The sequence below is a fragment of the Uloborus diversus genome, chromosome 2 (genome assembly GCF_026930045.1).
Source record: "Uloborus diversus isolate 005 chromosome 2, Udiv.v.3.1, whole genome shotgun sequence".
Lineage (NCBI taxonomy): Eukaryota > Metazoa > Arthropoda > Arachnida > Araneae > Uloboridae > Uloborus > Uloborus diversus.
In genome coordinates, this window is record NC_072732.1 from 44,150,718 (window position 1) to 44,164,069 (window position 13,352).

At 31.5% G+C, this 13,352-nt stretch overlaps 1 protein-coding gene across 1 annotated transcript in view; it reads left to right on the forward strand.

Moving 5' to 3' along the window:
- LOC129217005 (ras association domain-containing protein 2-like) overlaps positions 1–12,925 on the forward strand; it is a 28,331-nt gene extending 15,406 nt beyond the window's left edge. The window contains exons 5-10 of the mRNA XM_054851233.1: positions 381–530; positions 1,555–1,929; positions 2,499–2,652; positions 7,091–7,212; positions 9,414–9,511; positions 12,792–12,925. Coding sequence (XP_054707208.1) covers positions 381–530; positions 1,555–1,929; positions 2,499–2,652; positions 7,091–7,212; positions 9,414–9,511; positions 12,792–12,864 — 972 coding nt within the window. The 3' untranslated portion in view covers positions 12,865–12,925. The remainder of the gene's footprint in view (positions 1–380; positions 531–1,554; positions 1,930–2,498; positions 2,653–7,090; positions 7,213–9,413; positions 9,512–12,791) is intronic.
- The last annotated feature ends 427 nt before the right edge of the window (positions 12,926–13,352 follow it).

The window sequence follows — 13,352 nt, forward strand, 5'->3', positions numbered from 1 at the left end:
AAAATTTACGAGTAAAGATTTCAGCAATGACTTCAGATGAATGAGTTGAAAAATGTTGCTCAATACTGAAAATTCTTTGATATAGGCAGAAAAACATTTTGACCACACTAAAAACTGAAAGCGTCAGTTTGCATACATAATAAAAGTTTCATTTCAAACAATATAGTGTTACCAAATAGTTTGTATTTAAATTCAATTATTATTTTTAAAGTAAAATATTTAATAACCAATTGCATGATTTTTTACTCACAGTTTCTTTTTGATACATTGTTATAAATCTAAAAATGCATATTGCAAACTCTTCAATAGAATTGAGAGATTTAAACTCTAATCATTCCATTTCAACTTACTTTTTCTAAAATGTTTCATTTGTATTGCAGCGAAATGGTCGTCTAATCTTAGAAGGTTCATTGAGAATATATTGGGGCGTAAATAAAGTTATTCATTTAAAGGAAGATCATGATGACAGAATGCCAGTGAGGCGGCGGAACAGTGTTCAAATTTGTTATGACTCACGTGTGCCTCAAAAAGTAAATATTTTAATCTATTGTGTATGGAATAAGTAATCTTTGACTATTTTCTTGCTAGCAACAACATGATAACTTTGCTTCAAATTTTACTCTCATTTGCATTCCATTAACCATAGTGTATGAAAGTGATTTCATAACATCTTTATTACTCAGATAAGATACTATTGTGGGGGAAATGTATAATGTCCTTTTAATTCACTATTTAAAAATTGTGCAAAATGTGTTTTTTATGAGTCTTAATCGTTTATCTTTTTAATGCTAGTAAGATATATAGATATTTGTTGCATATTGAAGCTCTGTAGTAAATTCATGTCTATACAAATTAATGCATATTCGCAAGGGCATGCACAGAAACTTTGGGGCCCGTCACAAATGACTTCTGCGGGTTCTCCTTTATATTGTTTACCCCTATATTTCATCCCTCAAAAATATTGAGCTCCCTTCAGGCTCGGGCCCGGGCCAGTAGGTGTCCCCCCCCCCCTCTGTGCATGCTCCTGTATATACGGATTATTTTATTGACATTTATTAGAGTTAGGGACATAAAAAAATATCTTCATTAATATATTTCATGTTTACATTTCTCTACATATTTAATGTATACTATATGCGGGATTGGCCTTAAGAGATTGCAAGCTGTGTAAATGCACAAGACGCTTATCTTCTTTACTAATAATAAAGCTCAAAGTATCTCTGTCTGGATATCGGGCTCTCTGTCTGTCTGGATCTCTGTGATGTGCACAGCACCTAAACCGTTATGCCGATTTTCATGAAATTTGACACAAAATTAGTTTGTAGTATAGGGGTGTGCACTTCAAATTGATTTTTCAACAATTTGTTTTTGTTCTCTTTGTATTCCAATTTTAAGAACATTTTTTCCCAGCAAATTATCATAACGTGGAGGGAGAAAATTATGAAATTATTCCCTTCTTTTCTTTTTTATTCTAAGCTATTAAGATGTTTCATGTTAAAAATGTGATCTTGTGTAATATTGAGTTGTCTTTTTCTGTCTACTTATTTATTTAAGGAATCTCACCGAAATGTGAAAGCTTTGAGTGCTGGAGAGAAGTCTGCAATTGTTGAGAAGGACCCTAATTTGTTAAACTCCTTGTTATCTCTTCCTATGAATGAATCAGCTGTGCCACTTTCAGAAATTGACCTTGATGTCAAAACTGTTGAAAAGGACGCTGAAGAAGAAACTGCTACATCTCCTTCACATTATAAAACCCTACCAGCCGGTGGAATAAAAAGTACCAGGTCTGATAACACTCATCCTATTGTAAATGACAATACGTTAAAAGACAGTTGTGGAAATGTTGTACAATTACGAAGAAAACCTCGAGTACAAAAATCAAAACTGAAAAGACGATGTTCCATTAATGGACATTTCTACAATAGAGAAGTATGTGTTGAACCATTTTAGTGTATTTTTTTATAATTGCATATTTGGGAAATTTGTATTCAATCATAATTATGATTAAGTTGTGTTAACTTTTGAGTGTTTAGCTAAATTACTAGTTTTTCGCTAAAGTTTGTTGTTTGTTTAGCTAAATTAGTAGCTTACTAGTCCATTAATGGACATTTCTACAATAGAGAGGTATGTGTTAAATAATCTTAATGCATTTTTAAAAATAATTGCATAATTGTGAAATTTGTATCACAGTATGATTAAATTGTAATAACTTTTGAGTGTTTAGCTAAATTACTAGTATTTCCGTGCTATTCAAGTTATTTTCATAGTAGACTCACATTTTTTTACATCAGTATGCTACTACTACTATTTCAGAGATTGCCAGAGAGTTTTTAACTTTTACAAAAAGAAAAAAAAATACTTTATTAAATCTTCTCCTTTAATTTGGCATTTAAATTGCAAAAAAACGGTTCTTAATATTCATGATTGTAAGTTAGCATTTAATTTGAAAATTACCATTTTTGAAAGTTTTAATGTATTTGTTTCTTACATCATTACAGACTAGTGTTTTTATGCCAGCCTATGCCAGTATTACAAGTGTTTGGGTGACAAGTTTAGTAACTGGACCAGAAGTGATAAATATGCTTTTAGACAAATTTAAAGTTGTGAATAATCCAGGGGATTTTGCTCTTTATGTCGTACGAGATACTGGAGGTATATTAAACTGCATTTTATGCTTAAAAGTCAAATCAGTTAAATTTCTTAGATTCCTTATTTTGAAAAAATAATAATTCATTTTAAATTTTTGCTGTAAATATTATATTTTTTATTGAATAATTTAGTTTCTTTAATTTCTTTTTGTTTATTATTATTATTATATCGCCAAATTTTGTGCATGATATTTTATTGATTACTTTTAGTTCACTTTCTTGTGAAAATGATTTAAAAATAGAATACATTTTGAAACATATATAATGATAAAAGTAGAAGGAAATAGACCCTTGAAAGTAGACTTAATCTTGTATGAAAATATCTCTGAAAACAAAAAAGAAAGAAAAGTTGAAATTGAATTAATTCCATAAATTTTTTTAAATAAATATAATGTCAGAGAAAGTAGGTTTGTGTGAGAAGGTAGAAATGTTTTTTATTCAGTTTGTTAGTCTGTCCCCCTTATCCATCACACCAAAAACCTTTGGAAGGATTATCTAATTTATGCAAACCTTTTTGTCCCTGAAGATTTTTCTTAGCCATGAGAATCTTATTTTTCATTTTAATCATTTTATTTCCATCTAGGAACTTAGTTATGATAATTAAAGTGTTTAACTCATGTTCATAAAGTTTCTAACCGAAAATAGTGTACATAAAAAAAACATTACAATGTTATATCGCACAAATTTGCAGAGAACTGCTACACCAGTTTTGAGGTTCATTTTAACCCTAAAACACGTGTATGCAGTTTGCTACAAATTTCTGAGATTTAGTATTGTAATATTTTCTTAAACTTTTCTTTTATTTTTTACTGTACAACATTGTTAGCTAAATTAAATACTATTTTGCAGATTGTATAATAAAACATGGCTATTTAATTTTTTTTAAAGTTGAAGTTATAATATAGTCCAGTCATATTGTACAAAAAAAGGGGCTAAAATCGCAAAGCATGATGTAGTTCTGATTTTTTATTATGTTGTTTGGGTCAGTTAAGGTAGGTGTAATTCTAAGTTTGCAGTTTTCAAAAACCTGTGCTTGCTGCGTAATACGCAAACAGCAGCGAAATTTTCAGACTTTTTTTTGTTTTTTCCTTTTACTAAACTATGCAACTTGTGATACTAAATGTAAACACCAGTTTTAAAGTACATTAAATTGTGAACAATTTAAGCTAAAGTAGCGAGCGCTCTGTACGACCAATGGATTAGGAGATATCGTACTTCCAAAATTGGCCATTTTTTGCGAAAAACGAAAAAAATTATTCTTTGATCACATTTCAGGTGAAATATCGAAATAAATTCCTACTCTACAAGAAAAAGCTGGATATACTGTAGCAATAAATTTAATTGGCTTTCAATTAAGCTAAAAACGGAGTCTGTTGATTCAATAGTTCTTTTACAATTGTTAAACAAACAAATTATCAGAAAATTCGATTTTTGAAAAAATGAAACACACAAAGCACTTCTCGACAATATGAACGTCCCTATTCTAAAAAAGCAGCAAAGAATGATGTAATAAGGCTCAAATGTGTGTTTATATAAGTTATCTGTGCTGGGAAAACATGCCTGTTATAAAATTGGAACAAAATAGTCCGATAGTTGACAGCCCTATGCAGATAACCTAAACATTCCTTCCCTTATGTATTTATACATTTTACATTGATGAATTTTCGCCCGCATTTCGTTTTTCGACTGGAAAGTTACCTACCAAATTTTATTTTAAATAGAGAATACTTTTGATATCAGACGATTTTGTAATGCGATTCAATTATCCGAAGACCGACGAGCAGAGAAACAAAGAAAATATTAAATGAGAATGAAAGTTCACTCATTCTTTTTGCAAAAGAAAATGAAACTGTACAGGTTCATCATATCAAGCTTAAAGCTTCAGCGAGAAACCTAAAATGAAAAGAGCCTTCTGGTACACTTTGGGTGCAATATTATCGAAAAACTGGTTATTGAAAAATTATTCAAGCTGAAAGAATGGAAAATAGAAATACACCTGGAAACATTAACCAAAGTGCTTCCATTTTTTCACTTAGCAGCTCTAGTTTTCAACACAGAAAACGCTAGCCTATATTTACAAGAGATCTGAGAAAGGGAATGGATTCAAAAGATTTTTTAGGTACTCTGAAAGAAACGTCACGGTTTTTGCGAAACAATAAATTCTTGCTTAGTTTGTGAACATACTTGAGTAATGAACAGATTCTATTGGAACTAATGAAGAGCCTGAAAGAACTAATCCGAAGTTCTAACATATTCAACAATTCAACTGTGTGCTTTTTTGGTGAGTTTAATGAATTGTGTTCATGTAAAACTTTATTGCAGAACTGGAATAGCTCTGGGACATTTGTCTCTGTTTTTGTGCTAGAACAATATGTTCATATTTGACTTCTCAACATCTGAGTGCCCCAGGAAAAAATTATCCAAAGCATGTAGTCAGCGACACCTTTAGAGATAGTTGCACCCTATTTTTTGGACTTGAGGGCATTGAAAAAAACAAGAAAAACAGATTGAAACATGCTAACCCCCATCGAAAAAAGTTCATCTCTACAGGTCATGATCGTTGATGGAGAGGATGTGGATCTACTTGTTCTTTTTTGCTGTTTTTGTCTCTAACATTCAAAATATTTCTTTCCCAAAAAGCACCAAAGTCCAGTTATTTTCTTTTTGGCTTCATAATTTTTTTTTCAACCAAAAAAAAATGGAATAGCTCTTGGATTCGTACCGTATCTTCACGCTGTTAGTGGATTTTATATCATTTTCCCATGTCTGGCTAAGATAATGGAAACTGTGCAGTATTTTTCAAACAAACCAGGGTTGGGTTGACCTGGCCATTATAACTTTCCGTCCTGAAGTGAGTCACAAAGTCCTAGCCGAAGCTGTAGAGATGGAGCTGGATATTCTGTATAAAAATAAGGTATCCACCGATACCTTGTGACAGTATTCAATTCCACCTGTTCATCAAAGCAGCATGTAATGCAAATGTGAACCGTCTTTGTTTGTCTAAAATCAAAAGAGTAGCTTCATTCCACTCAAACCGCAGGTACCAGCAAATAAACAAATGGTTGGCAGAGGAGAAGGATACCTCAGAGTGAAATTGATCGAAGCCCAACTTAAATTTTAAGATTGGATCTTCACTAATCACAACAATAAGAGAAACAGCCTCATCCGTTCTTTTCAGATTTCTTTCATGTTAGTACAAAATGGAATGTATGGAAGCATGCTCTTGTTGCAAAGCCGGTCTTAGCTGCACAGCTTGGTGCAATCTGCCATTTGAAAAAACCCTACCTTATCTTTGCAAATCTAATCAATAAAAATGGGGAAAAAATAATAAAATGAATTAAAATCAATCTATCACTACCTCCTTTCTTTCAGTTCGAGAGTACGATCGTACCCATCAAGGAAATCCTAAAACCACAACATGAAGTGTAGTTAATTTTCAAAATATGTTCTAATGATAAAACTAAAATTTAGTTTCACCCTTTTGAAATCATTCTGCTTTCTTTCTTTTGTCCAAATGTCCCTTATTTTAAAGGGTAGCATTTTGTTTTAAAAGTCTTTTGTTCAAAAATATTCTATATTCAAAATAAAACTTGGTAGGTAACTTTCAAGTTGTAAAATGAAATACAGCCAAAAATTTATTAATGTGAAAGGTATTGTAGGGAAAGGAATGTTTACCTTACCTGCATATCACAGTCAACTATTGGCCTATTTTTTTCCCCATAACCGTCATGTTTTGCCAACACACATAACTTATATAAACACTCATTAGAGTCTTATTATATCATTCTTTGCCCCTTTGTTTAGAATAGGATCTTCCATATTGTCTTTAGAAGTGTTTTGTCTCATTTCTTCAAAAATTGAATTTTCCGCTTATTTATTTGTTTTGTGATTGTAAAGGAACTATTGAATCTACAGACTTTGTTTTTGGCTTAAATGAAAGCCAATTAAATTTACTGCCACAGTATATCCATTTTTTTTCTTGTAGAGTAGGAATTTATTTCGATATTTCACCTAAAATGTGATCAAAGCATAATTTTTTCACTTTTTGCGAAAAATTGCCAATTTTTGAAGTACAATATCTCCTAAACTATTGGTCGTACAGAGCGCTATTTTAGCTTAAATTGCTCACAATTTAACGTACTTTAAAAACTGGTATTTACATTTAGTATCAGAAGTTGTATAGTTTAGGAGTTAGAAAGGAAAGCCTAAAAAAAGGCTGAAAATTTCAGTTTTTCATGAATTTTGCAGCGAGCACAGGTTTTTGAAAGCTGCAAACTTAGGTTTACACTATTCTAACTGACCCAAACAACATATTAAAAAATCAGAACTACATTGCACTTCGCAATTTTAATGTCTAATATGACTGGACTGTTAGTAAAGAGGGTGTTGTTAATAAATAAAATTACATAATGGATTTTCTTCAAAATGTCTTATTTTCATAGAAAGACGTTGCATTCAAGAACATGAATATCCTCTTTTGGTAAGAGTAATGCTCGGTCCCAGTGAGGATGTTGCCAAAGTTTTTATAATGAATAGATATCAGACTGAAGAAGTTACCTGTGAGGTAAGTAAACATCAGTTCATATGTATTAAAGTTTATGATGGTTGTTGACAGTGTCCTGGAAATTTTATTTCCACAAATTTATCATTATACTAACATTTTACTGTGGTATTCAAAAGTCTCTCCTCAAAAATAAAATATGTATTGAAAGAAATCAACTTAGTCAATTATTTCTATGTATTTCACATAAATAGTGTAGAATCAAGTTGTGACTCTTTATACCAGTGCCTTTTGAGCGATTGGTACCAGTTCCAATCGTGGTCCACCAAGGTACAAATTTTAATTAGCATAAAAAATCCAGCTAAGTGAGAAAAAATTTTCTCTTTTGAGGGAAATGTTGTAATGTTTTATTTAAGTTTGTTCTGATACCTTTCCTCTTTTAATGAATATAGTTAGTTTCTTAAAATAATTGCCTAGATTGATGGGGAAAAAAAACCTCTCCTTTTTGTTTTTCTGTTAACATTACAGGTACTACGAATGCCTACAGTTTTTCTAATGTATATTTCCAACTGATTTTATAAATGGATTTAATAGAGTTTTCCTTAAATTTCTTCTACTGTGATAAACTTTTTGATTCTTAAACTTATGTAATCTTCTGTACACTTTAAAACGCTGGTTTTTCAAAATGTTCTCATTGTTAACCTGTGCTAGTCTTTTTTATCCTGCATTCCATACACTGAATGTTTAAGAGTTCATTAGATGCATTTTAGTCATCGATTTAAAAACCATTGAAATTAAGTTTTGGACCTCAGCAGGTTGTCTTTTTATAACATTCTAGCCTTCTCACAACATCTAAAATAAAGTTTTTAGTCAAAAATATTTTATATGAAATCTGTCTAAAATATATACTTGTATGAATATTGAGATGAAATATACATGCATAAATTTGTGCAATTTTGTTTTTATTCTGCTCATACCGTAATTTTCACCCAAGTTCATATTTAGCTGTTTGTACAGCAATTCAAACAGATGTGCCCACCTGAGTTTGAAAAATAAGCAAAAAATCTATGCCAGTGACCTCGTTACAGGAGGATAGTCCACCCTGGGTGTCACCCGTCTCTGGGTGATGACACCCTAAAATAACATTTACGTTTTTAATATTTCAATTTCAAAAAATGAACGTGAGAGCTCTCCCTAACCTCTTTTCTACTAACATTATCAAAGCTTGTCTAAAATACATTTTTAAGACTACAAATTGGAAATTTTTTGGGGGGAGGCCCCCTTCTCCCCATCATGGGGTGAAAATTGAAAATTATACTCAGGATTAGATTCATATTGTCAATATTTAGACCTAGTAGTGACTTCTTCTTAAACCAAGAAACTGAACCTCTTTTTTTTTTTTTTTTTTTTTTGAGATACGTTTGAAATTCTTAAGGGCAATTAATTTCATACACCCCCTTCTCTTTTAATCTCGGGACAGCCTTGTGTTTATGCATATAGGGCAAGTTATATAAAAGGCAATGATAGTTTTTACTGTCTTTTGTGCATTAGCCAACTTAAAGTTTTATTGTTACTTAAATTAGTTGTTTCTGATAATTGTATGAATTTCATACATACATTTCATATTTACATAGAATATTATTGCCCCGGGTGTCACCCATGCAAGTACGGCGCTGCCTATGCAATGTAATATTCATTTTGAATATATAAAGTAAAAGCTTATGCCATTCATATTCTACAAATATATTTAGTTATTTTCTTTTCAGTCTAAGAGTTTGATAAATTCATTCAACAGTTTAACATTTTATTCATCATTACATTTTTTCCTCTTCACACTAATTTGTTAAAAAAAAACTGAATTTGAACATTTTTTCCTCATATTTGTAATTTATATTTTAAAAATAAATAGGAAGATTTTATGTACAATTACAGTTTTGGCTTGAAAATTGCATTAGCAAGTATTTTATTTAAATTTACCAACTGTGTATTATTATTTTAAGTCTTACCCTAAGTTAATGAATTTAGTGATTGAAAAATATTTGAAACTTTTTGTATTGAATTGGAAATAATTATTTCAATGTGTAAACAAATCATGCCACTTAAAAATGTTTATATAAAATCATTTTGACAGATATTTCATTGTTACAATGATATTAATAATTAATTAAAATAATATGTTTCTTTTGTTGTTTATTTTTTCTTTCTTTTTTTTTTTTTTTAAGTTTTCAAAAATATAAAGTTTGATTTGAAAATCTTTTAAACAGGTAGCACAATATATAAAGTTCTCAGAAACAGAATTAAAAATGTTTCTACACAAGTTTAATGAAGAAGAAAAACGGGAGGAACGTAAAATAACATTGAAGTAAGTATTCTTTCATTTCTGCCTCAATGCTATAATTACTAAGCATAAATTTACTTGTGCGTTATCAACTGTTGAAAGCACATTTAAAGCCTTCTTATCTATTCTTCTATTATCCAAATCTTTCCAGATCTGGGTGAATGAAAGAGGGCTTGATGGTATTTAAATTGAAATGTGAAAGTTCAAATATCAATAAGTAGTGTTCCCACAGTTTATTTCAATCACTTGTTGCAAAAGCCCCTAATGTTGAATTTTGAACAAAAATCTTTATTGTTTTGACAGGTTACTTTATTTTTTACTTATTTATTTATTTATTTATTTTTTTTTTTTGAGCAAGTCCTCAAAAAAAATAAGTTTTCTCAATCATCTCTTTCTTATCAATCTTAAATTTCAAAGCCCAATGTTTATTTCTTTTGATAAAAATGAATTACTTAGGATGGAGTTCAGGAACCCTCCTTCGGCAATATTTTGAAATTGAAGTTCATTTTAGACGATGTTGGATAATGTTAGGTGTAAAAAGCATTCGATGTTGGATAATATTAGGGGTAAAAGCGTTCGCAGCTCCCTGCAATTAGTTTTTTGCCGATCGTAAACATTTTTATTGCGGCAATAAATCGCTTGGGACATAAGATTTTCGCTTTTGCAACATAAATCAGTTCTGATCGGAAAGTCTACCCAAGGTAGCGCCAACAAACCAGAAAAGAAGGAAAGGTTGGGGAAATGTATGGGCGATTAATGATAATGGACCTTACAGTTTTCATTTGAAAAAGGTAGCTTTTATAAGATAGCAGGTGGTGAAATTAGCAATAAAAAAACTGCTGAGGTAGATATATTTTTTAAACCAGATACACTTTCTAATATTCATTAATTAAAAAAAGAAATACGAGAACTGAATCCTTACCCCAGGCAGGACCCCCGAATCACATCCCTCTTAAGACACTCAAATATAGCCTAAAGTGGCGTTTTAAATATTTGAGCATCAAAAAATTTTCGAAAGAGAACTCCCGAACCCCATTTCTATGAGTTCACCACAAATGTCCTAAATTTGAATTTTTAAGGTTTCAGTTTCTAAATTTTTTTCTAGGAATAGTACCCTCCTTATTTATAAACATGACTTACGACCGTCTAAAAGTTTTAATACTTTAATTTTTGAAACTTTTTGAAAGAAGCTTCCTATACCCTACCTTTTAAGTCATCCAAAGATAGCCCAAAACAAAGCTCTTAAAATTTCAGAAACGGAAATATTTCGGGCCAGGCGGCGGAATCCCCCCGAACCCCCATTGTGTTTACTAAAGACTGCAAGTTTGTGTTTAAGATTTATTTTCCCATTGAAAGAGCAACTCCCCTCCCCACATCGCCAAAGACAACCCAAAGTTTTAAAACTTCAATTTCTAAAATGTTTCGAGGAAGACCCCCCAGCCCACCCCCTGAATTCCGTATCTCTTAACTCACTCAAAAATAGCCAAAATAGCATTTTAATACTTCAACACAGTGAAATTTTTGGGGAAGAGAGCACCCGAACTCCTTCCCCTAAGTTCACTAAATTTGACTTAAATTTACGGTTCCCCCTTTTCATCACCGTAGTTTTAAGAATTTAAGTTCAAAATTTATTGAGAGAAAGCCTCTGAATTCCCTCTTTTTAAGTCTTCCAAAGATTACCTAAAGCTGAGTTCTGAATACTTCAGCTATGAATATTTTTTGAGAAAGGGGAACCCCGAACCCCAAGACAGTCTAAAGTTTCATTTTTAAGATTCCAATTTCGGAATTTCGCTTAAAGAGAGCCCCCTCCCTCCCTCTTGACATTGCCAAAGACAGCCTAAAAAATTTAAGACTTCAATTACAAACACTTTTTCTGTAGAGGATCCCAAATGCCCTTAAGTCATTTAAGTATAGACTCAAATAGTTTTTAATACATCAGCTACAAAACATTTTCAAGTTAGAACACCAAAATCATCTCTCATAAAGTGAACAAAGATTGCCTAAATTAGTGTTTTTAAGACTCCAGTTTTCTATTTTTTAAAAACCTCCCTCTCCACACTTTTACATCATTAAAGACAGCCTAAACATTTTTGACTTTTAAATTTTTAAGAGTTTGCAGAGGAGAAATCCCGAACCACTCCTAGCTTCAAAAATTGCTTTCAATTCAGTTTTTCAATATTTTATACTGCAGCCCTTGAGTAGCTGCCCCCCCAGATTGTCCAAGATATAAACGTTTTAAGACCTCAGTACCCGAGGGTTAATTTGCGGACTTACCCTCTCTGCAAGAGCAGGGTTTTTTCGCAAACTCGTGCTGCCGCAATTTTTCTCGTTTCCTTTCTTTCTCTCTCCCACTCCCCCCATATATTTTAGCGAGTGTTGTATAGAAGGACATTGGAATTTAGTGGTTCCTCAAGTCTTTGTTAAAAATGCAGGAATGGTTGCCCATTGATGTTTCAAACCAGCTTGAAATCCCCTCCCCCCCAATTCTTTCTAAAATTCCCGTTTTCATTAAAATTTTCAAAAACCCCTGATAGTTCCCATTTTACCTGGTATGTAGACGTCGTTTGCTGTGGCGTAATTATTTCAACTCGTCAGCAATCACTCTCAATCGGTGATTCAGATTCAACTCAAAGACATTATAAGAGCGCACATAATTTTCATTTCTGTGTGTAAAAGTTTTCATAAAAAGAAGAAAAAACGCAAATAAAAAAAGAATGAAAGGATGATTAAAAATAGCAAGAGAAAAGGACAAGCAATAGAGATGATTATTTCGAAAAATCAGGGAGAATAGCGAGCAACACCTCCTTCTGCAGTGCAGTGAGTTGGAAATAACAGAAACCTAAAAAAAAAGTCAAACGGCGCGAGTCTAAAAGCCACTCATCCAAAAGCACGATGCAAGCAAAACAAGCCTATGGCCGCAAATGGAAAGAATGTTGATGTAAATTCAATTAAATTCAATTCGTGGTTATGGAACAGTCCAGTAATTAAAGCATATTTTTCAAACACTCATTTTTTTTTTTTTTTTTTTAAGAAGCAATTGAAAGAAAAGCCATCGAATTGCTTTCCGTCCCGACCTCCGTCTCGGAAATTTTGTCAAAGACAGAAATCCGTCCTGAGACGGAAGGTCTTGCACCCATGGAGGGGGAGGTTAAAAGGTTTACTGCTTATAGAACTACTAACTAATGTAATGTAATTAACAGCAACTTTTAACAGTGATGTTGTACATTTTGTCACATCTACTTTGTAATGTTCTTCAATTCTATAACGTTTATTTATTTATTTTTGTTATACATTTCTATTGCAGGTATCAACAGAGAAGAAGATGGATGCAAGCTCGGTTAGAAGAGCTTAAGGAAATACAGGAAACTGGTTTATAGAGCTTATATTTCTCAATTTTAAGAGCTAGCAATTTAACATGCAAAATTTTTCATGCAGCTTTTGTTTTAGTATACAACAAAAAAAAAAAAAAATTGCATAGTTGTTGCATTGCTCATTAGCCATTTTCTCATATTTCATTCTGTGTTTTGTTTGTAGAAATGTGTGTTATGTATTTCATATACTTTATTTTAAATATAAATATTTTAAATGTATAATAGTCCATGAGAGATGGATTTATATTCTGATCTATTGAAGTGCCTAGATTTTTATTTTTATTATCTTTTCAAAAATGCATTTATTGGTTGTAGAATCTCGACTATCTTTATTAATTTTTATTAAATTACTTTTCCAATGCTAAACTTTTGCGTGTATTTACATCCAATAATATTCATTAGTGCAATGGAATTTATATATGTGATTGAACAAGAGCTACTAACCTTTTTTGAAAATGATTTTTTTTTTTTTAATTTTTAACTGTCTAATGCAT